Source organism: Procambarus clarkii, chromosome 74 (assembly GCF_040958095.1).
Source record: "Procambarus clarkii isolate CNS0578487 chromosome 74, FALCON_Pclarkii_2.0, whole genome shotgun sequence".
Lineage (NCBI taxonomy): Eukaryota > Metazoa > Arthropoda > Malacostraca > Decapoda > Cambaridae > Procambarus > Procambarus clarkii.
In genome coordinates, this window is record NC_091223.1 from 14,669,468 (window position 1) to 14,694,559 (window position 25,092).

Below are 25,092 nucleotides of genomic sequence, written 5' to 3' on the forward strand. Positions count from 1 at the left end.
GTATCTAATCTTGTTGAAAGTGAGGAGTTACAAGCTACAGAATCCATTACAATATCTTTAATGTACCACAGAAACATATACTGCTACCTAGCATTTGGAGGGTCAGTCCGGGATAGTGTCAGGAACGCCAAGAGATTAAACTGAATGATTTGTAGCACTATTCACTGCAGACAAGGTATGGGCACTGTGTTAGGGGTTGTTGGAGCAGAGTCCCGAGATTCTTGCAGCCAACATATATTCCAACACCAGTCTTTTGATTTCTATTGAAGCTTTACCAATAGTGATCTCTTGTGCTCCATACATATTGACACAGACTACATACTTAGTCTAGTGCAGGCCTCTGCCTTTCCATTGTGTTGGTAAAGGGTTGCTTTATTAAGAGGAAAAAAATTGACCATAAGTTTTGCCATGTAAAACTCCAGAAGCAATCAATATTTAGTTATTATGGTCTTCTATCGTAAGAGGACTATATTTACTCAGGAAGAATAGTACAGTCTACTGCCTCCCTTTAATACAGTACTGGGTGGGATTTCAATCTAACTATCTATACTATACTAATACAAATTAAACGACATTTCAGTATTTTTTTGGAGTGTTGCAGGCAGTCTAGACAGCTTTCAAACTTCTCCTTGTTAGGGTACTGGGCTTCAGAGTGCTCACTCTGTGTGTCAGAAAATATTTTTTTTTATACTCAATAATAAAAATATCAGAAAGTGGCATATCTACCACTGCCCTGATACTGCAGTTTTGATGCTAAACAAAGCAAATCCTATACTGTACAGTAGCGTGGTGTGCATTAAATGATTACAGTAATAAGTTGATAAATCTTCATATGCACAGTGATATATGTGTCTTGGCTTTTTCCCCAGATCCTTGGGAATCTGTTGCACTTACATTCTAATTGCACTGTGATGTAAAGTGTTGTATGAATTTGTGTTTGAACAACAAATGTCTAGGGGTATTTTGAAAGGCTCAAGTGTTCCAAATATGACAACATATTTGGATCTAGTGGAGGAGATGGTAGGAGTGCAAAGTTCATTTTGAATCTTAAGTGGATGTTGAATCTTAATCATGAATCATTAAGATGAATCTTAATTCTCTTTTCTGTTATTTGTGATTGGCTAATATATTAGGTTGTTTAAATACTTGTATACATAGAGAGAGATGTTGTATATAATTAACGGTGTGAGAAAAGTTAAGCAGTTCCCAAGTTGCTAGATAAGCATAAGACTGCCATTTTTAATGTCACTATAGTTTTCAAGGCTTGGATCATGTCTTCAAGGTCATATAATTCTCTCTTCCTTATAGCTGTACTATACCATTTCTTGCTTGCTTCTTGGGCCTCTACTTCAAGAAGCCATTCCTAAATAATAGTAGGCAGCTCCTTTATTCTAGGCATGTGGATCCCAGTCAATTAATCATTTAGTGGTGGAAATTTACCGCAGGCATATGTGTGGGCACAAACTCTAAGCAATTTTTTACAAATTCAAGTTTTTTCTCAAGCATGCATAGGAATATATTATGGCTCATGGCGTCTGGTGGTCGTGTTCTACCACAGCAGAGCACTGCCTCTCTTAAGCTCCCTCGCATTAACTGCCAGTGTTTGGCTTAAGACAGATTCTGCTACTGGTAATCTACTCTTCATGGGAAGTACCCATGACAAGATAGACGCTGTCCACAATTTTCTTCAAACTTGCCTTTGAAATCAGTGTCCTGATAGTTTGTCAATTTGCTGGACCTCTCCCAGGATGTAACCACAACAGTTGTCTAACTCCAATGTATCTATTTCCTGCTAGGTGAACAGAGAAACTTTCTAGGTGAACGAAACTGTGCCCAACCATTTCTGCCCCGCCTGGGGATCGATCCCGAGTCCCTTGGATGCGAGTCGAGAACACAGACCACTGTACTCCCAGCGTCGTTCGTGGCACACCTGTATAGGCTTGGGGATCGTTACCATTTACCACACATCATTTGGTGAATCCCAGCGTGAAATAACATGAAAACTATTTAGATTATATATCCTTTACCAATTTAGTTTTCGTCTCAATAGGCAAATTGGAATAATTCCAAGTGTAATTTAGCCTGCTTTCATGCCTGATTTTAAGAGTAGAAAGTATGAGATCTTGCATTACTCTTCTTCAGCTACCAGGGAAACTCTAATTATTTTCTTGTATATACAATAATGCCTACATATGTTAAAATAGGTATCATTAGGTAAAATGTTTAATAACTCATTTTGTCTTGGACAGAAAGCCTGTGTGTATAACAGTACAGTATATACTTTAGGCTTGTATCAAGGTCTCCCAAGGTCGAACTACTGACCTCCTCAGAATGCAACCCCCACAACAGTTGCCTAACTCCAAGGTATCAATTTACTGCTAGGTGAACAGTGGAGTGAGACGAGAGGAAACCATTTCTGTTCTGGTTGGGAATCGAACCCAAGATCCCATTTATAAATCACAATACACACACACACTCACTCACTGAACTCACTGGACTGACTGACTGACTGACTCTCTCTCTCTCTCTCTCTCTCTGTATTGCGATTTGTCAGTGAGGCGCTGGATGCATGAGATTTGATTAGCATGGGTGAGATAAAAATTTAACTCAAGAGTTACCTTGAGTAACTCACTCAAGAATTATACAACCCTTTACCAATTAAAGGTTATGTATAAATGGTATTTAATAAATACAATACAGTACTACTACCACTCATTCATTATTCTTTTCTTCCCCCAATCATTATATATTTCTTCCTCCCCCCCCCCATTAATTATTATTTCCTCCTCCCACTCATTATTATTGCTTTTAATTATGCACATTCTTTTGACAACATCTTCATGGCATTTCCATGTAAGCCATAGTCATACACTTAAACTAACACCATACACTTAAGCCATAATCATATACTGTACTTTCAAACAAAATATGCCATTACTCTTTTTCCAATTTGCCTTTCTCTCCATGCAGACATTTTGCTCTTCAGAAGTTGCCACTGGAAACATTCACTAAATTCTTTACAACTTATTAAAAATACATTCTGACATAGTATAGTATAAATAACTTTTAATATTGCAGACGTAATCAATGCTTCCATTCATATTCTAAATATATGATAACATATATCGATTTTACTTGCAAGGCAGAGATGTGCATTAACAATAAGGCGTCTTTTTAATATTAACTGAAGCAAAGACTTGAAATACAAATTCTTGCATTGCCAAATTTGAATTATTCTAAATATAAGAGTGCTGTGTTTAAAAATTATCCTTATTATTGAAATAGATGATGCATTTACAAGAGCAATGGGACCGAAATATTTACACACTAAGGTATACCCATTGGAAGAGGAAAACCCTCACTTTGCTGAGATTGCTCCAACTAATAAGAGTTAAGTCGTGTTCATGTAGTGACTCATTTGGTAATGAACCTATTGGTGCTTAAGCTGACCAATTTAATGATATATACATCATCAACAGAGCCATGCGAACCTTCAGCCTATGCAAATTTTCATTAAAGCTCTTGTGTTTGTACTAGTATCATGCAACTTTGCATTTGAGACTTCAAAGAAAAGAATTTAATGATTTAATGATTATGATCAGCAGAGCAAAGGAGAAAAGATGAGAAGTGGCTAGCGAGGTGGCCATATTTACCTGGTTCGTGGACCTGAAGGGACGGAGAGAGTGGGTCAGGAGACTCTGGGGAGGAAGAATAACCATCCCCGGAGTAGTCTTGAGGAGAGAGGGCGGGGGGAGCCACAATGATGGGAGCAGCAGGTGCAGCACCGCTCAAGCCTGATGGTACCTGGGGTACCACACCCATACCCGAGCCCATATGAGGGTTCTCGGGAGAGGATGGCACCTCCGGAGAAAGGCTGTTACTGTTGTTGTTACTATTTCTACTATTACTGCTGGTGTTGCTGCTGCTGCTGTTGTTACTACTGCTGCTGCTGCTGTTGTTTATGCTGCTGTTTGGATTATCAGCATTTTCATTGCTGCTCCCATTACAGTTTCCTACACTGGCTTTAACATTTTCCTCAGCAGGAATACCATTTTCATTCAGAAACTCATCAAGGTCCATATATTCCAGCTGAGAAAACAAAACAAAAATATGAATAAAAGATACGAGCTCAAATATAATTTACAAGGCATAATGCTTTTTAAACAATATTATAAATAAATGTTATAGTTTACTGAGGACACCATTCCTAATAGAAAATACTGTTATACAGTACTGTATGTCTTGAGATGTTTCGATCATAGCTGATTGAGGTACAGTAGTTATCCTCAGTCTGATTCCAGGCATATCTTACAATATAAATGATAAATATTCATAAATAAATCTAATTAAATGTGATGTATCAATGAGAAAATTTGTAGGAGCCTTGAGGAGGATTTGAACTTGCACACTGGGTACACACAGTCTTGTTGTTAGTGCACTGTTAGGTGCTTTGAAAGAGATGTTATCTTGCGTATAAAACTAAGGAACGCATCAAACATCTCATCACCCCTATCAAATGAGCTTTAGAATATTTACGATAGCAAATCTGAAACTGAAGTAACAGTCTACTGTAACTAAGCAACAAACTAAATCCTTCACCACCAGGGGATCACTAGGTAGCCCACTAGGTAGTATAACCAGGTGAGGAAAGGTGGTGATGGTGGACCAGAGAAGTAGTGGTAGTAACAATAATGACAGTGGCGATGATAAGTAATAAGAGAGGTAGTAATAGTGACGGTTGAAGTGGTTACAACCATAGTGATGTTGGTGGTGATGATAGTAGATAGTGGAAAGATAGTGGTAGTGCTGAGTGGAAGCGATAGTAAGGTGGTGATGACTATGGTGTACCAACCCGTCCTCTCATCTAATGTTCCCTTTCTTTTCATAATTTACTAATCCATTAAACATGCATTGTATTAGTACAAATTAAAGCACCATAATGTTCAGTTTTTTTTACGTATCAGCCTCGATAGGCTAGGTAGGCTGTTTGGGTTCACATGTTTCTGGTTAAGCAAAACACCTGCATTTTTTATGGAGTGGCAAATCATGAGAACAAGTGGTAATGGAAAAACAGAAGAGAAGGAAGAGGAGGAAGGGGAAAAGAATGGAGGAGGAGTGAACAGATAAGAGGAATGGAGAGAGGGAGGCAGGCAGGCAGGCAGGAGATAGGAGGTATCAGATTACCATGAAGTGTGCCTCTCAGGAGTGGAATTGCCAAATGGCACCACCCAGAGAGCTATCACAGAAATTATTTAATTATTTATGATAGCAAAGTAGGGTTTTTTGAAAAAACATTAAATTGTACACAAATGCACTCTAGAGACATTCCATGTAAACTTAATTCAAGCAAACTGAAGTGAAGGTTATAATTTAAAAAAATATTAATGTACAGTACTGTACTTCACAAAAAAAAAAAAATACATTGGTTACTTCCCACTCCTTTCTCAGCAAACCATAACTTCTGCCTCGTATGGGCCAATAGGCCCTCTGCCGTTACCTTTATTCTTATGAGATTTACACACACACACACACACACACACTGTAAATATATATTATGTATAGGGGGGTTACCACCTCTGGTGCAATTATAGGGACCCACAGCCTCAAAGAAGGGAACACAGAGCATTCAGAGAAAAACTTGTCATTTAACTCTGAATACGTATGAGTGTTCGCTTCTCCTACCACCCCCCTTTTTTATTATGTATGTAATATAAGAAAATAAAAAATAGTTCAGGAATCCATTTTCTCCACCCAATTGTTGGAATATTAGTTGCATTGTTAATGCATATGAGTGGGATTGGGTGGTTATGAATAGGAGCTGCCTCGTATGGGCCAATTGGCCCTCTGCAGTTACCTTTGTTCTTATATTCTAATATAAACTTACCGAAACCTTAAGATCGGAGTCGTAGGAGAGCGTCTTGTCCCAGAGGGTTGGTCCCAGGAAGGCCGCCCCTGCGTTATATTGCTCCCACTCCCCGCCCTTCTTCTTCTCCTCTCCATCCTTCCCACCACTCTTTCCTGTCACAATAAAATACAACATTAATACTGTATATACATGTATCTATGTACTGCATTGATCAGTTACAGCCCCGCTTCTGTGCCAGGTAAGTCCACTACGGGCTCACTATAGCCCGTGCTACTTGCCCCGCTCCTGTGCCAGGTAAGTCCACTACGGGCTCACCATAGCCCGTGCTACTTGCCCCGCTCCTGTGCCAGGTAAGTCCACTATGGGCTCACCATAGCCCGTGCTACTTGGAACTTGTTCCGAGTAGCTGAATATATAACAACTGCATTGATAACACAAGTTTTTAATTTACCTGAGGGGCCACTAACACACTAGTGGATCCGAAGAGACCAGGAAGCCTGCGACTTGTCAATGGTCCCCCCATTTGCCCCTGATGATTTAAGTAAGCCTTTATTTGACCTTTTTTTAAAATGTATTAAGAGAAGTGCAGCATTTGATTGCATTTAGGAAATGGAAAGTCATTCCACACGTTGGGAACGTCTATGTTCCATGCTGGGAACTTCTTTTTAATGTCGATAAATGCAACAAATCCATCATCAAGCTATTGTGATTTCTGTGTGAAATGCAAAACCTTGCATGTGGGGCGCAACAGTCCACGTCACAACCACCAAACTGACAGCACTACCTTACAACACATACATGAAGAAAAGGACCTTGGAGACAGAATTCATCATTCACTAAAAGTTGTACAACAAGTGGGAGCGGCAATAAGGAAAGCGAACCAAACTCTGGGAATAATCAAACGTAGCCTCAAGGAAAAGAAAGTAAAGTCGAAAAGAAAGAAAAGAAAGTCGTTCTTATAGTATAAGAACGACTTCTTATAGTCGTTCTTATAGTATAAGAACGACTACTCTTACTGACTACTCTAAATCACAATAGCGTTCTTATAGTATAAGAACGACTACTCTTACTGACTACTCTAAATCACAATAGCGTTCTTATAGTATAAGAACGACTACTCAGTGTATAGGTCTCTGGTGCGCCTCCACCTAGATTATTGCATCCAGGGCAGGGAGACCTCATCTTCAGAAAGACATAGGTGATCTGGAGAAGATGCAACACAAATCATACCAGAGCTTAGTCATCTCACGTATCAGGAACGGTTGAGGGCCACAGGGCTAACAATACTGCAGACTGGGCATGACAGGGCGCATCTCATCCAAACCTTTAAAATACTGAACCATTTGGAGGATGTTGATCCGGTCAATTTCTCCAAATGATCCAAATGAGAGGGAAGGAGCAGGAATGCAAAGTAGGGAGGGAAGGAAGGAAGGAAGGGGCAAGATGGCAGAGTAGAACGGAAGGGAAGGGGCCAAGATGGGTATAGCATATGGGCAGGAGGCAGCATAGGGTAGTGAGAGAGAGGGTAGATGGGTATAGCATATGGGCAGGAGGCAGCATAGGGTAGTGAGAGAGAGGGTAGATGGGTATAGCATATGGGCAGGAGGCAGCATAGGGTAGTGAGAGAGAGGGTAGATGGGTATAGCATATGGGCAGGAGGCAGCATAGGGTAGTGAGAGAGAGAGGGTAGATGGGAACTGGATGAAGCATGCAGCCACCGTAACCCTGGGGAGGACAGGAGTGCCAACCCTGGCGGTAAGCGTAGCCTCAACACACACACACACTCACACGACCTTGGCTTAAAGCTGCTCCCACACCACCCATGGTCACTGCCCTAAAGTCGACCGTCCACAACACTTTCTCGTAAAGCACCACTTCCATCCGGCTCCTTTCACCCAACGAAAATCCTCATCCAAGCCGCCATCCATTTCGGATTGTATATGAACGTTGGAAGGTCACTATAGTGAGTTATTTCTCTTAAGATTCAAAGTGAAGGGCCATGTTATAATAATTATTATTTGTATTCAGAGGAATGTGCGTACAAAGAACATAAGAATACAATTATAGGGGCAGGACTTAATGCATACTAATGAAGCCATTATTACGCAAAGCCGTTTCGGGCAATATTTCCGTTAGGACCTTGATATCAATTTAAACAAATGAAATATTACCTATACAGCGTTACTTAGGGTGAAATACAACCAAAATCAATCTAATAACCCCAGAATTGATAGGACAAGAGGCACCAATTTTTCACTTTAGCGCTGTTTAGGCAAAAAGAGTTGGTTGAAAGCGAACTTCCCGGTGAGTCTGTATCGCTGAGTGGCAAGTGTGGCGTGGCATGTGGAGTGGCAAGTGTGGCGTGGCATGTGGTTGCCAGGTTGTCTAGGCGACCCCCCCCCCACCTCTCTCACTCACACACACACACACCATACACAGATTCAAGTGTAGATATGATAGAGCCCAATAGGCTCAGGAACCTGTACACCTGTTGATTGACGGTTGAGAGGCGGGACCAAAAAGCCAGAGCTCAACCCCCGCAAGCACAATTAGGTAAGCACACACACACACACACACACACAACACACACACACACACACACACACACACACACACACACACACACACACACACACACACACACACACACACACACACACACACACACACACACAGCTTTAAAGAACTTTTTTAGTGTCAGAGTGGTTGACAGATGGAATGCATTAGGAAGTGATGTGGTGGAGGCTGACTCCATACACAGTTTCAAGTGTAGATATGATAGAGCCCGATAGGCTCAGGAATCTGTACACCAGTTGATTGACGGTTGAGAGGCGGGACCAAAGAGCCAGAGCTCAACCCCCGCAAGCACAATTAGGTGAGTACACACAAACCGAGGGTAACTCTCATCCTGTAATTACACTTAGGTAATTACACACACATGGCCACCCACGTTGTTGTGACATTCTCTACACCTAAATAGACCCAAAATGGACTGAAAATTGGTAAATGCAATTCAGTAATGACAAGTATAGGGCTGTAAACCTATGAAAAGAAAGCAAAAGTAGCCGATTAGTTTAGATTTAAGAAATAAATATACAAGCAGTGGTTAGGAAATAGGGTTGAAGATCTACGGAACAAATTACCTTATAATATCAGAGAAACAAACTCGTTGGAAAGCTTCCAGCATAGTTTAGAATATGGTCCAACATAGGAGCTACCTTACACGGGTCAATATGACTAACTCCTTCACATGTTTCAATAGGAGCTCCCTCGCATAGGCCAATAGGAGCTGCTTCTACATGGACCAATAGGAGCTGCCTCGCATAGGCCAATAGGAGCTGCTTCTACATGGACCAATAGGAGCTGCCTCGCATAGGCCAATAGGAGCTGCTTCTACATGGACCAATAGGAGCTCCCTCGCATAGGCCAATAGGAGCTGCTTCTACATGGACCAATAGGAGCTGCCTCGCATGGACCAATAGGAGCTGCTTCTACATGAACCAATAGGAGCTGCCTCGCATGGACCAATAGGAGCTGCTTCGACATGAACCAATAGGAACTGCCTCGCATGGACCAATAGGAGCTGCTTCTACATGAACCAATAGGAACTGCCTCGCATGGACCAATAAGAGCTGCTTCTACATGGACCAATAGGAGCTGCCTCGCATGGACCAATAGTAGCTGCCTCGCATGGACCAATAGGAGCTGCCTCGCATGGACCAATAGGAGCTGCTTCTACATGGACAAGTTGCAATTCTTTTGACCATGTGGTGGTACAGTTGACTAAGGCGCGTCTGGGAACATCCCGTGCGTGTGCTTCGAACCCTCATCAAGGCCCTTGTGGATTTGTTGTAACGCGAGATCTTTGATTACGGGTCGAGGACGTAGACTGCTGTACCACAGGACCCTATAATTATATCATCGCTGCCGCTTCATTCAACGCACAAAAGCGAAATTGGTATCGGAAACCATCTTTCACAACGGCAGTTATAAAACTAACGTTTAACTTCTTTAGATTAAAAGCACATCAATCACCCGTGATTAAACGTTCAATAACTCACTACAGTCTGTAGTGGCTATTGGATAACACTGAATAAATGTACGGTAGTGGCTATTAGTTAACACTGAATAAATGTACGATAGCGTCTATTGGTTAACACTGAATAAATGTATGGTGCCGCCTATTGCAGAAAATACATTAAACACTAAAAACAAAACTCCTTTCACGGTCAGGTGGAAAGCGCAATATTCAAAATCAAGGCCGTTGTTGAAGAGATTCAAGCTGAGTTCCCGCCACCCGCCCCCGCTCCATGCTACCGGAATTTGCGCGCCAAACGCTCATAAAACGTAATGAGCGTCTTATATTATGTCTTATAAGCATAGCTGTTATGCCATCTGGTGCACAGCTTTTAGGAGGAGAAGCTGTGCACTAGATGGCAGTAGCATTACGCTTGGGACAATAATGGTTGGTGTTCACAGCTGGTACACTGCTGACGGCAACAGTAGGGTCCAAAATCTGAACATGTATGAACATTATCACGTCATAGTGACGTCACACATCTCGTCACACCATATATAGCACAACATATTATCCCTTTTATTTTCCTTAGGTTGGATGACAATAGGTAGGGTTAAGTTTGGTTTGTTTATTAGCAGCGGTGACGTAGGTGGTGCATACTTTTCTAAGGTATATATACAATTATAACGTCACACACCTTATGTATACCTGGATCATACCTGGAGCGGGTTCTGGGAGTTCTTTTGTCCCCTTTACATATATTATACAACATATTATACAATATACAACACACATCCTAGTTAATAAGGTCACGACCACACGGCTTTTGTTGTGAAGACTTAAGGAGTATGGGATAGTGGGTGGGGGGGGGGGGAGCAGGCACCCTTGTTACCAGGGTCTGTAACCTCATAACACATACGCCTCATCGATCGATCCCCCGCAACCCCCCCCCCCCCCCCCTCTCTCTCTCTCTCTCTCTCTCTCTCTCTCTCTCTCTCTCTCTCTCTCTCTCTCTCTCTCTCTCTCTCTCTCTCTCTCTCTCTCTCTCTCTCTTCTCTCTCTTCTCTCTCTTCTCTCTCTTCTCTCTTTTCTCTCTTTTCTCTCTTTTCTCTCTTTTCTCTCTTTTCTCTCTCTTCTCCCTCTTCTCCCTCTTCTCTCTCTTCTCTCTCTTCTCTCTCTCTCTTCTCTCTTCTCTCTCTCTCTCTCTCTCTCTCTCTCTCTCTCTCTCTCTCTCTCTCTCTCTCTCTCTCTCTCTCTCTCTCTCTCTCTCTCTCTCTCTCTCTCTCTCTCTCGTGGGAACAAGACAGCCACCGTGGGAACAAGACAGGCACCGTGGGAACAAGACAGGCACCGTGGGAACAGTAGAGGCACCGTGGGAACAGTAGAGGCACCGTGGGAACAGTAGAGGCACCGTGGGAACAGTAGAGGCACCGTGGGAACAGTAGAGGCACCGTGGGAACAGTAGAGGCGCCGTGGGAACAGTAGAGGCGCCGTGGGAACAGTAGAGGCACCGTGGGAACAGTAGAGGCACTGTGGGAACAGTAGAGGCACCGTGGGAACATCAGAGGCACCGTGGGAACAGTAGAGGCACCGTGGGAACAGTAGAGGTACCGTGGGAACAAGACAGGCACCGTGGGAACAGTAGAGGCACCGTGGGAACAAAACAGGCACCGTGGGAACAAGACAGGCACCGTGGGAATAAGACAGACACCGTGGGAACAGTAAAGGCACCGCTGGAATAAGACAGGCACCGTGGGAACAAGACAGGCACCGTGGGAACAAGACAGGCACCGTGGGAATAAGACAGGCACGGTGGGAGCAGTAGAGGCACCGTGGGAACAAGACAGGCACCGTGGGAACAAGACAGGCACCGTGGGAATAAGACAGGCACCGTGGGAGCAGTAGAGGCACCGTGGGAACAAGACAGGCACCGTGGGAACAGTAGAGGCACCGTGGGAACAGTAGAGGCACCGTGGGAAAAGTAGAGGCACCGTGGGAACAAGACAGGCACCGTGGGAACAGTAGAGGCACCGTGGGAACAGTAGAGGCACCGTGGGAAAAGTAGAGGCACCGTGGGAACAAGACAGGCACCGTGGGAACAAGACAGGCACCGTGGGAACAGTAGAGGCACCGTGGGAACAAGACAGGCACCGTGGGAACAGTAGAGGCACCGTGGGAACAAAACAGGCACCGTGGGAATAAGACAGACACCGTGGGAACAGTAAAGGCACCGCTGGAATAAGACAGGCACCGTGGGAACAAGACAGGCACCGTGGGAACAAGACAGGCACCGTGGGAACAAAACAAGCACCGTGGGAACAAGACAGGCACCGTGGGAACAAGACAGGCACAGTGGGAACAGTAGAGGCACCGTGGGAACAGTAGAGGCACCGTGGGAAAAGTAGAGGCACCGTGGGAACAGTAGAGGCACCGTGGGAACAGTAGAGGCACCGTGGGAACAGTAGAGGCACCGTGGGAACAGTAGAGGCACCGTGGGAACAAAACAAGCACCGTGGGAACAAGACAGGCACCGTGGGAACAAGACAGGCACCGTGGGAACAAGACAGGCACCGTGGGAACAAGACAGGCACCGTGGGAACAAGACAGGCACCGTGGGAACAAGACAGGCACCGTGGGAACAAGACAGGCACCGTGGGAACAGTAGAGGTACCGTGGGAACAGTAGAGGCACCGTGGGAACAGTAGAGGCACCGTGGGAACAGTAGAGGCACCGTGGGAACAAAACAAGCACCGTGGGAACAAGACAGGCACCGTGGGAACAAGACAGGCACCGTGGGAACAAGACAGGCACCGTGGGAACAAGACAGGCACCGTGGGAACAAGACAGGCACCGTGGGAACAGTAGAGGTACCGTGGGAACAAAACAAGCACCGGGGGAACAAGACAGGCACCGTGGGAACAGTAGAGGCACCGTGGGAACAGTAGAGGCACCGTGGGAACAAAACAAGCACCGTGGGAACAAGACAGGCACCGTGGGAACAAAACAAGCACCGTGGGAACAAGACAGGCACCGTGGGAACAAGACAGGCACCGTGGGAACAGTAGAGGCACCGTGGGAACAGTAGAGGCACCGTGGGAACAAAACAAGCACCGTGGGAACAAGACAGGCACCGTGGGAACAAGACAGGCACCGTGGGAACAAGACAGGCACCGTGGGAACAAGACAGGCACCGTGGGAACAGTAGAGGCACCGTGGGAACAGTAGAGGCACCGTGGGAACAAAACAAGCACCGGGGGAACAAGACAGGCACCGTGGGAACAAGACAGGCACCGTGGGAACAAGACAGGCACCGTGGGAACAAGACAGGCACCGTGGGAACAAGACAAGCACCGTGGGAACAAGACAGGCACCGTGGGAACAGTAGAGGCACCGTGGGAACAAGACAGGCACCGTGGGAACAAGACAGGCACCGTGGGAACAAGACAGGCACCGTGGGAACAAGACAGGCACCGTGGGAACAAGACAGGCATCGTGGGAACAAAACAAGCACCGTGGGAACAAGACAGGCATCGTGGGAACAAGATAGGCACCGTGGGAACAAGACAGGCACCGTGGGAACAAGACAGGCACCGTGGGAACAAGACAGGCACCGTTGGAACAAGACAGGCACCGTTGGAACAAGACAGGCACCGTGGGAACAAGACAGGCACCGTGGGAACAAAACAAGCACCGTGGGAACAAAACAAGCACCGTGGGAACAAGACAGGCACCGTGGGAACAAGACAGGCACCGTTGGAACAAGACAGGCACCGTGGGAACAAAACAAGCACCGTGGGAACAAGACAGGCACCGTTGGAACAAGACAGGCACCGTGGGAACAAGACAGGCACCGTGGGAACAAGATAGGCACCGTTGGAAGAAGACAGGCACCGTGGGAACAAGACAGGCACCGTTGGAACAAGACAGGCACCGTGGGACCAAGACAGGCACCGTGGGAACAAAACAAGCACCGTGGGAACAAGACAGGCACCGTGGGAACAAGATAGGCACCGTTGGAAGAAGACAGGCACCGTGGGAACAAGACAGGCACCGTTGGAACAAGACAGGCACCGTGGGACCAAGACAATCACCGTGGGAACAAAACAAGCACCGTTGGAAGAAGACAGGCACCGTGGGAACAAGACAGGCACCGTTGGAACAAGACAGGCACCGTGGGACCAAGACAGGCACCGTGGGAACAAAACAAGCACCGTGGGAACAAGACAGGCACCGTGGGAACAAGATAGGCACCGTTGGAAGAAGACAGGCACCGTGGGAACAAGACAGGCACCGTTGGAACAAGACAGGCACCGTGGGACCAAGACAGGCACCGTGGGAACAAAACAAGCACCGTTGGAAGAAGACAGGCACCGTGGGAACAAGATAGGCACCGTTGGAAGAAGACAGGCACCGTGGGAACAAGACAGGCACCGTGGGAACAAGACAGGCACCGTGGGAACAAGATAGGCACCGTGGGAACAAGACAGGCACCGTGGGAACAAGACAAGCACCGTGGGAACAAGATAGGCACCGTGGGAACAAGACAAGCACCGTGGGAACAAGACAGGCACCGTGGGAACAAGACAGGCACCGTGGGAACAAGATGGGCACCGTGGGAACAAGATAGGCACCGTGGGAACAAGATAGGCACCGTGGGAACAAGACAAGCACCGTGGGAACAAGATAGGCACCGTGGGAACAAGACAAGCACCGTGGGAACAAGACAGGCACCGTGGGAACAAGACAGGCACCGTGGGAACAAGACAAGCACCGTGGGAACAAGACAGGCACCGTGGGAACAAGACAAGCACCGTGGGAACAAGACAAGCACCGTGGGAACAAGACAGGCACCGTGGGAACAAGACAAGCACCGTGGGAACAAGATAGGCACCGTGGGAACAAGATAGGCACCGTGGGAACAAGACAGGCACCGTGGGAACAAGACAGGCACCGTGGGAACAAGACAAGCACCGTGGGAACAAGACAAGCACCGTGGGAACAAGACAGGCACCGTGGGAACAAGACAAGCACCGTGGGAACAAGATAGGCACCGTGGGAACAAGACAGGCACCGTGGGAACAAGACAGGCACCGTGGGAACAAGACAGGCACCGTGGGAACAAGACAGGCACCGTGGGAACAAGACAGGCACCGTGGGACCAAGACAGGCATCGTGGGAACAAGACAGGCACCGTGGGAACAAGACAAGCCCCCTGAGAGCAGTTAACAGACTGTAGAGACAGACAGTGGGGGTGGTGCACAGTGTGTGAAGATGAAGTAAGGGAAATCGGGCCATTGGGAAGAAATTATCAGGGGAAATCGCCATGCCGTGACTATATAAAACTTGGAAGGAGGGTCTTGATAAGGATGGAACGGGGAGGTGGTTCTTAGGAATGGTGCCCAACCACTTGAACGGCCGGAGTGGGTCGTTAGGAGTGAGAGGGGCCTTAAGGGATGGAGAGAGAGGGTAGAGTGGATGGAGAAGGGCTTTATGATAAGAGAAATGGTCAGGCAGGCAGTGTCGGGGAAGGGGGAGTCGAAGACGTATCCTAAAGAGAGGTGTATCTAGCTCGGTCTTGAACACCGTGAGAGGTCAGCCAGTTATGGCTCTTATATGTAAAGGGAGTGTTTAAAAGTCTTGGGGCCAGATTCACGAAGCAGTTACGCAAGCACTTACGAACGTGTACATCTTTCCTCAATCTTTGATGGCTTTGGTTACATTTATTAAACAGTTTACAAGCATGAAAACTTGCCAATCAACTGTTGTTACTGTTATAAACAGCCTCCTGGTGCTTCGGAGCTTATTAACTGTTTAATAATTGTAAACAAAGCCGCTCAAAATTAAGACAAGATGTACAGGTTCGTAAGTGCTTGTGAAACTGCTTCGTGAATCTGGCTCCTGGGCTTTTGATGTTGATACAGTTCTCTCTCAGTGTACCTAGCTATCTGTGCACATTCTGCCATGCCTCCTGGTCTCGTGTGGTGTTGTTTCCGTGTGCAGAGATGGAACCAGTCCCTCTAATTCAAACTCAAATTCAAACAAGTTTACTGAGGTATAAATACACACAAAGGGATGAGGTATCTCAAGCTATTCCCACCCCGTTAATCCCTCTAAAAAAATTCAAGTGTAGACAAGAGAACAAAGGACTAATACAGGTTTAAAATGTCTAAACGGTCCTAATAATTTAGATGATTTATTGAGTTAATTCGGACAGTAAAAGACCTTTGCAGCACGCTTTCCAGGTCAGCAATTTTTACAGCTTTGAATGGCGCTGTTAGTGTACAATAATATTCTACCTAAGAGGGCACCATAGTGTCTTAAAACACACCATGACTGGTGTGGCATCTCTTGTTTGAAAGGTTCTTGTTAGCCTGTCATTTGTCTTGCAGTTGTGACAGTTTATCTATTATGGTCTTTCGATAAGATTACTTCTAAATCTTTTCTACTGTTTTTTCTCTTAATAGTGTGGTTTGACTGAGCTTTATATGCATAAATAACTTTTACCAAAGTTATTCCGCTTTGATATTATCGTATATTCCATTTCAATCACTGACCTTCAATGTGTTCTGGGCTTCACTGAAAATAGATCCGTACTGCAGAGTTAGTATTTCCCCCACTGTTCACTTGTCATCTGTGAAGGTCCTCTCAGAAGTCTTGACCTCACCAGTCTGTCTATAAATAATCTCTAGGATAAAGCGTGACCTTCACTGCGGGAGAGGGTCAGGTATTTTCTGCCCTCGGCTGGAGATTGTAGTGATAGTGTCAAACGCAGCCTCCCGCCCTCATCCCAACCAGCGACATATCAAAAGGACACATCAAAGCAGATATTGATAAAGTATTACCTTTATCAACTTGAAATAGAACACGAAACAACTGAAGGATGACAAAGGTAATCTCAGGAATGAGAAACTTTTCAAGTGAAAAAAAGAGATTGGAAAACAATTGACCTTCTCTAAAACGACAAAGAGGCAAGGGTTGACCAGACCACACACTAGAAGGGACGACGACGTTTCGGTTCGTCCTGGACCATTGTCACAATCGACTTGCGGATGGTCCAGGACGGACCGAAACGTCGTCGTCCCTTCACCTTCAAGTGTGTGGTCTGTTCAACATACTTTAGCCACTTTATTTTGACTCATCGCCTGCAAGAGGCAAGGGTACCCTGCTAGAAATGTACAAGTGGATGAAAGGCATCCAGAAGAAGGAGCCTTTGATTGTTTCAAGCGTAGATTTATACATATATATTATTTCGTAGTCTCCTTAATCCTTATGTTAACATATAACTGAAATGCAATGTTTGCAATAATACGGTTGCGAGCACAGCACACACCATGATGCGGACAGGTCAGGGCGATAATGAGCAAATGGTAGGGTGATGTTGGTGAGGTGTGTGTGTCCCCCCTGGAGGCGACGACAGCGCCGCGGTGGCCAGGTTGGGAAACACAGTCTGCGCCAGGCCGCCAAACATGACAGGAGACGCGCATCAGCATACAATGTCCCATTATTCCCTACAAGATGAACAAATGCCCCAGGTGTCAGCTCCACAGGTTAACGCAAGGTTAACTTTGCGACGCCCCTGACACACACACACATATAGGATAGGGTAGATAAAGATAAAGTTATTTAACCCTGTCCTCTTAAAAATAACGTTGCTTTTGGCCGTTTGCCCGTATGGCCGAAAGTGGACGTAATTTGAAAATTAAAAAAAAAATTAAAATAAATTTGGGATTTTTTTTTTTTTAACAACAGTAAGTTAAGGGTCTTCTGGTAGGTTAGGTGGGCAGAAAATTCTCATAAAGTTTCAAAACGTTATGAAAAACGTTAATTGAAAGTTTCCTCTCCTAACCTTACCAAGTAAGCCGGATGACTCAAACAGAAAACGGAACAATACGTCACTTTTGTGAGTAGATTTCATTTCAAATTACGTCCAAATTTGGCCATAGCCGCGCATACCAGCCAAAAGTGACGTTATTTTTAAGGGGACGGGTTGATTTAACACAAGGGGCACACGCACTAGGGGACACAGGTGGAAATTGAGCGCCCAAATGAGCCATAACAGACATTAGATTTTTTTTTTTTTAGTGTCAGAGTAGTTAACAGATGGAATGCATTAGGTAGTGATGTGGTGGAGGCTGACTCCATACACAGTTTCAAATGTAGATATGACAGAGCCCAATAGGCTCAGGAACCTGTACACCAGTTGATTGACAGTTGAGAGGTGGGACCAAAGAGCCAGAGCTCAACCCCCGCAAGCACAACTAGGTGAGTACACACACACATGTCCTCGCAGTAGAGCAGACAACACTCTGGAGGTTGTAATCTTAAGGGCCCGGGTTTGATCCCCGGTCAAGGCACAAATAAATCGGCAGAATTTCTTTCATCTGACGCCTCTGTTCACCTGCCCGTAAATAGGTCCGTGGGAGTCAGACGTGACACACACACCTTGCAATATAGAGCAGAATGTTAGACGATCCCCAGAGACTATCCCCAGCCACTTTGACTGGACGGTAGAGCGACGGTCTCGCTTCATGCAGGTCGGCGTTCAATCTCCCGACCGTCCAAGTTGGGATAGATGGACGGGAAGGAATGGTTGGGCACCATTCCTTATATAAATATATATTATATATATATATTATATATATGCTCTGAAGGGGGAAGTGAGGAATGGTTGGGCACCATTCCTTTCCCCCGTCCCATCCCAAATCCTCATCCTGACCACCTCCAAGTGTTATAAAGTCGTAATGGCTTGGCGCTTTCCCCCTGATAATTAAGTAATTATGCCCAGAGACACTTGAAGATGTTCCACGACCAAACACCACAAACATCTACCACCAAACATCTTACTCATGCCCGCGCCACCTCTTGTGGCGGCTTATTCTTCAACAACAACAACAGTTAGACTATGGACGGAATTGATGTGGGACACGGGGAAGCCTGGCCATAAGATAGCTGGCAGAGGGGAAAAACTCGTTAGCCTCGAGACGGTTCAAATTCAAATTCAAATTCAAATTCAGGGTTCTAAGGGTTATTACCCGATGTCTGGTCACTCAGGTTGATACCTGCTTGATGGGGTTCTGGGAGTTCTTCTACCAGGGGCCAGGCTCGACTTGTGATAACTTGGCCCAACAGGCTGTTGCTGGGAGCGGCCCCGCAGGCTCACATATCCACTATAACCTGGTTGGTCCGGCACTTCTTGCAGGAACTTATCTAAATGTTACTTGAAGACATCCACTTTGTTCTAGCAATATTTCTAATGCTTGCTGGGAACAGCTGTGGACCCGTAATGGACAGTGTTCTCTGATTGTGCCTATGGCACCTCTACTCCTCACTGGTTCTATTATGCATTTCCTTCCGTATCTTTCGCTCCAGTATGTTGTTGTTCCACTGTGCGAATTTGAGACCTGGTCCTCCAGTATCTTCCATGTATATATTATTTGATACCTCTCTCGTCTCCTTTCCAGAGAGTACATTTTGAGAGCTTTGAGACGGTCCCAATAATTTAGGTGTTTTATCGTGTCTATGCGTGCCGTATATGTTCCCTGTATTCCCTCTATTTCAGTAAACTCTTCTGCTCTGAAAGGGGGAAATGAGTACCGAGCAATGCTCAAGACGGGACAGCACCAGTGGTTTAAATAGTATTAACATTGCTGTGGGGTCTCTGGATGTGAACGTTCTCATAATCCATCCAATCCTTTTCCTGGCCGCCGCCGCTATATTTGCTCGGTTATGCTCACTAAATGTCAGGTCGTCAGACATCATAATTCCCAGATCTTTTACATGTTGCTTTCCTTCTATGAGTAGGTCTGATTGTGTCCTGTACCCTGTGTCCTGTACCCTGTGTCCTGTACCCTGTGTCCTGTACCCTGTGTCCTGTACCCTGTGTCCTGAATCCTGTGTCCTGTACCCTGTGTCCTATACCCTGTGCTTCGTTTAAGGTCCTAATTTTCATCATACCTAACTTATTCCTTTCCCTAAATAACATGACGTTTGACTTATCACCGAAAAACATCATGTTATTTTCCGTTGCCCAATCGAAGACTATTAATATCGTTGTGTAGTTTTCAGTGTCTTCTACAGATAAAAATTTTATGCTGATGACACGAAGCTGTGACTAGTATTTTTGTCTATATCAGAGATAAGAATGAGAGATAGCAGCGGTGCAAGGACTGTGCCCTGGGGTACAGAGCAGCGGTGTAAGGACTGTGCCCTGGGGTACAGAGCAGCGGTGCAAGGACTGACAGAGTTTACATTTAGTCAAGTCTGCATCAGCAAAATAATCCTTTTGTTAGTCAAAGTTATCACTGACTCTCTCTTTCTCTCTGTTTACCCTTGTGGCACAATCTCTTACTCTTTGGTATTATCATCTCTCTGTCTCAGTCTCAGTCTCAGTCTGTCTGTCTGTCTGTCTGTCTGTCTGTCTGTCTGTCTGTCTCTTTCTCTCTCTCTGTCTCTATCTGTCTCTCTCATTCTGTCTCTCTGTCTCTCTCTGTCTCTATCTGTCTCTCTCTGTCTCTGTCTGTCTGTCTCTCTCTCTCTCTCTCTCTCTCTCTCTCTCTCTCTCTCTCTCTCTCTCTCTCTCTCTCTCTCTCTCTCTCTCTCTCTCTCTCTCTCTCTCTCTCTCTCTCTCTCCTTATCCTTATTGTCTTCTCCATTCTATGTTGTGTCTCTCCCTACTTTCTCTCTCTCTTTATCATCCTTTTCTTTCTACTTCTCTTAATCTTTATTATCCTCGTGTTCTCTTGTTCTTGATTCCTTGAATTTATTTAATACAAGAATGTGTTGACGAGACGGTGAGGTGCACTGGAGCAAGGGTCGAGGGCCACATCTTAAGAACACGTACCTGGATTTACCTGAAGAGGGTTCTGAGAAGTCTACGCATTAGTAAAAAAAAAATAATTAAAGCACCGTAATACTGATGTTTTCTATACATGGGCCTCGATAGGTTAGGTGGGTTGCTTGGGTTGGAGTTAGGCAAAAGAGTTGCCTTTGTTTACGGAGTGGCAAATAGAGAGGGAATTATCAGGACAAAGAATTGAATCCCCCCCCCCCCCTCCAACCCCTTGTGGAAGCTCGGGGGATTGAACGCCGACCTGCATGACGCCAGACCGTCGCTCTACCGTCCAGTCCAAGTAAGTGGTTGGACAATATACGGCTCAGCCGCCCTCTGACGGCTGGCGGCGTTTACTGCCTATGGATAGAAGCTGATTTTCCTATGAACAAATCCACAAGGGCCGTGACGAGGATTCGAACCAACGTCCGAGAGCATCTCAGACGCTGCCTCGATCGATTGAGCTACGACATGGTAAAAAGAATTGCATCCATATCTGGTTCTCCTATGTTTTGACATTCCTAATAGAAAGTAGAATTGTACCTCTGTGTAAGTATGGGGTGCACAATAACTACCCCTCGTACAATAAGTATAAGTATGGGGTGCACAATCAACCAACTACGCCGGTGGCAAGAATGAAAATCAATCAACTACTCAAGAAAATACTAACGCGCAGTAGGCTGTGTGCACGGACGACCTAGGGCCAGATTCACGAAGCAGCTACGCAAGCACTTACGAACCTGTCCATCTTTTCTCCATCTTTGGCGGCTTTGTTTACAATTATTAAACAGTTAATGAGCTCCGAAGCACCAGGAGGCTGTTTATAACAATAACAACAGTTGATTGGCAAGTTTTCACGCTTGTAAACTGTTTAATAAATGTAACCAAAGCCGTCAAAGATTGAGGAAAGATGTACACGTTCGTAAGTACTCGCGTAACTGCTTCGTGAATCTGTCACCTATTCTCTTGCTACGGGTTTCCTACCTTCGTTCAAAAGCAGAGAAACTGTCGAAATTTGATGGACCTCACCACCCTAAGATCATATTAAGTGTCCTTGGGCCAGATTCACGAAGCAGTTACGAACGTGTACATCTTACCTCAATCTTTGACGGCTTTGGTTACATTTATTAAACAGTTTACAAGCATGAAAACTTGCCAATCAACTGTTGTTATTGTTATAAACAGCTTCCTGGTGCTTCGGAGCTCATTAACTGTTTAATAACTGTAAACAAAGCCGCCAAAGATTGAGAAAAGATGGACAGATTCGTAAGTGCTTGCGTAACTGCTTCGTGAATCTGGCCCCTTGCTATCTGTTCCTTTTTGTCGTATACGGATTCACAAAACAGGCTCCAAAGCCGAAAATATGGCCTATGGGAAGAGTATGGGAGGGGGTTATACCTGAGAATACCCGAAAGGGGGCATCAGGGTGAAAGAAACTCTTCCCATTTGTTTCCGCCTCCACCGGGGATCGAACTCGGAACCTCAGGACTACCAATCCGAAGCGCTGTCCACTCAGCTGTCAGGCGTAGTGTTGGTGCATGGTCATAATTGGAACGCACTATAGGACCCGTTGTTTACAGTGCATCTTGTTTGTAAATAGTGTTTTGTATTGAACCTATGACACAGTAACACAGCAATGATAGTGTTCTCTACTTACACTTAAGACACTAAAATGGTGAGTGCACTTACGAAATTACCACTATACTGCCATAAGTGCCACACACACTTACAACACAACAATAATAATTACCCCAAAAAAGGTAAAACTAACTCCCTCCCACCTCCCTCAGTTATGATAGGTATGTAGAATGCTGCTCCGTAGCCTCAGCCTTGTAATCTGGTATGCTAATTTTGGCTTGGAAACATCGACTGACAAACTCGTACTTTCTATACATATAACCGGCCGTCATCGGCTAATATGGTCAGGTTAGAGTTGACGGTAATAGACGGTGCCTGAGCTGTGAGGTTCGCACAAGCCCCGTCTGTTCAGCTCTTCTACTTCCTTGTAGGTCTTACGAGCACTCGCAAAGCTTACTCCTTTTGATCTATCGGTCCAACTAACAGCTTTCTTGAAATGTAATACCTAGACTTATGCTGAAAATGTGACGTAGTTATAAGCAACTAAAAATGCTATTGCAAAAATATACAGAAATTTGCCTTTTTGGTGTTTGATTTGCAAATATGAAGCCTGGTTTTGCAGGGGTGTAGATGTGGCAACGTGGTATATTGCGCAGTTACATAATAGTGCGTAAGGCCGCCAGCGGCCAGGCACCACCAACTGCCCAATATTTTCAACCCCACAGAAAACCATCTTCTATTCTTAAACAATATTATAGATGTTAACATATCAATACATATTTGATTTTCTAAACATTAGCGCCTATGATAGCCAAATATCTGGTAATGAAACCCCGAAAAAATAATGTCGGAGAGAGGGGGCGTCTGGCACCCCGGCCCAGACAGACCCGACCTCGCCGCCAGCCAATCAGCTTACACCGTAAACACTATCACGTGTAACTTCTATATTTCCTTCTATTCCCATCATCTCGTAATGATTATGCTTGATCTTCCATCAGGTTAATACTACTTCCTCAGTACTTCATAGCCGTCTGGATTTTTCTAAGCCTCGTTTGCTTTTATAGATCAGATCCTCACAGCGCGACGCCATGTTGCTACCCAGCATTTGCTGGCAAAAATTCAGGCACTTTCACCATCACAAACACATTAGCAATTATTCCACGGCTCGCTGAGAAAGTGAAGATGATGACTTGTGGGTGAGTTCACCGAGTAAAGCGAACATTGCGGCTGAGTATAGGAGAGTAAAGGCGGTAATAACCGGACTCTTGACACTAAGGCGAGCCATTAAACACCCCTCCGACCAGTTGTATGTTTCATATCTCTCTGTCTCTCTTTCTCTGTCTGTCTGTCTGTCTGTCTGTCTGTCTGTCTGTCTGTCTGTCTGTCTGTCTGTCTGTGTCTGTCTGTGTCTCTCTCTCTGTCTGTCTCCGTTTCTCTCTCTCTCTCTCCCTCTCTCTCTCTCTCTCTCTCCCTCTCTCTCTCTCTCTCTCCCTCTCTCTCTCTCTCTCTCTCTCTCTCTCTCTCTCTCTCTCTCTCTCTCTCTCTCTCTCTCTCTCTCTCTCTCTCTCTCTCTCTCTCTCTCTACTTTGCGTCATTATATACTGGAAAGTGAAAAAAATCTCGGAATTCAGAGATAACACCATCAATGGAGGTCCAAGAAATGTGTAAGTACTTCATTCATAATGATGTACTGCCGGGAATCTTAGCGAAGTATTCAAAATTTGCTTACTGTAGGTAATGCATGCACATGATTGTAAAGCTGTCGCCCAGTTAGGTGGGTGTAGAGCAAGACTAGTAACTGTGTGACTCACCATAGATGTAAAGTGCCTTGTATAGTGACTGTTGTGAGCCTCTTGTTGAATCACTAGTGATACAAAATATTATCGATGTGTATATGTATGTGTAAATGATTGCATATATATATATATATATATATATATATATATATATATATATATATATATATATATATATATATGCACAATAACCACCGAGTATCAAGTAGTTTTATGTAATAAATCATTTATTTCCGCATTATACAACCACTTTAACATGACCAATGTATTGTATCATGAATGAATAAAAAACAGTATTATTTATTATTATTATTATTAATTAATAATAATAATACATAATAATAATAAGTATTATTATTAAATGAACCTGATGACTCTAAGAGGCTATGAAACGATAGCCTCGTTTTTTAAATTTGGAGATATGTTTAAGCACGGAGGCCTGGTCGAGGACCGGGCCGCGGGGACACTAAAGCCCCGAAATCATCTCAAGATAAGAAGATCTCAAGAATCTCAAGATAATCAACCACCAAAATAAATTCACTGGAATCAATGTGGAGTGAGCAGAGAGAGGTGTGACAAGCCTAACAGTGTTCTTCACCCACAGCCAGTGTCACCCGTCATTTGCAGGGCTTCTGAATCTACAGCCTAATACTGATCGAAACTTGCTGTTCCTTTCTCAGTATTTCTAGTTACCAGAGAAGTATTTTTCTTAGATGTGGGCCAGATTCGCGAAGCAGCTACGCAAGCACTTACGAACCTGGGGCTAGATTCACGAAGCAGCTACGCAAGCACTTACGAACCTGGGGCCAGATTCACGAAGCAGCTACGCAAGCACTTACGAACCTGGGGCTGCACAGCCTAATACTGATCGAGACTTGCTGTTCCTTTCTCAGTATTTCTAGTTACCAGAGAAGTGTTTTTCTTAGATGTGGGCCAGATTCGCGAAGCAGCTACGCAAGTACTTACGAACCTGGGGCTAGATTCACGAAGAACTTACGCAAACACT

At 45.0% G+C, this 25,092-nt stretch overlaps 1 protein-coding gene across 6 annotated transcripts in view; it reads right to left on the reverse strand.

The window, feature by feature from the left end:
* The window catches only part of LOC123767346 (hepatic leukemia factor), a 95,215-nt gene that overhangs the window by 23,798 nt on the left and 46,325 nt on the right, over window positions 1-25,092 (reverse strand). For all 6 annotated transcript variants that reach the window (XR_006773949.2, XM_045756967.2, XM_045756966.2 and 3 more), the window contains exons 2-3: window positions 5,885-6,018; window positions 3,654-4,089 (exon numbers count right to left, since the gene is read on the reverse strand). Coding sequence is in view for 5 of the 6 variants with exons in the window: in XM_045756967.2 (XP_045612923.1) it covers window positions 3,654-4,089; window positions 5,885-6,018 (570 nt within the window). In the remaining variant the exon portion in view is untranslated. The remainder of the gene's footprint in view (window positions 1-3,653; window positions 4,090-5,884; window positions 6,019-25,092) is intronic.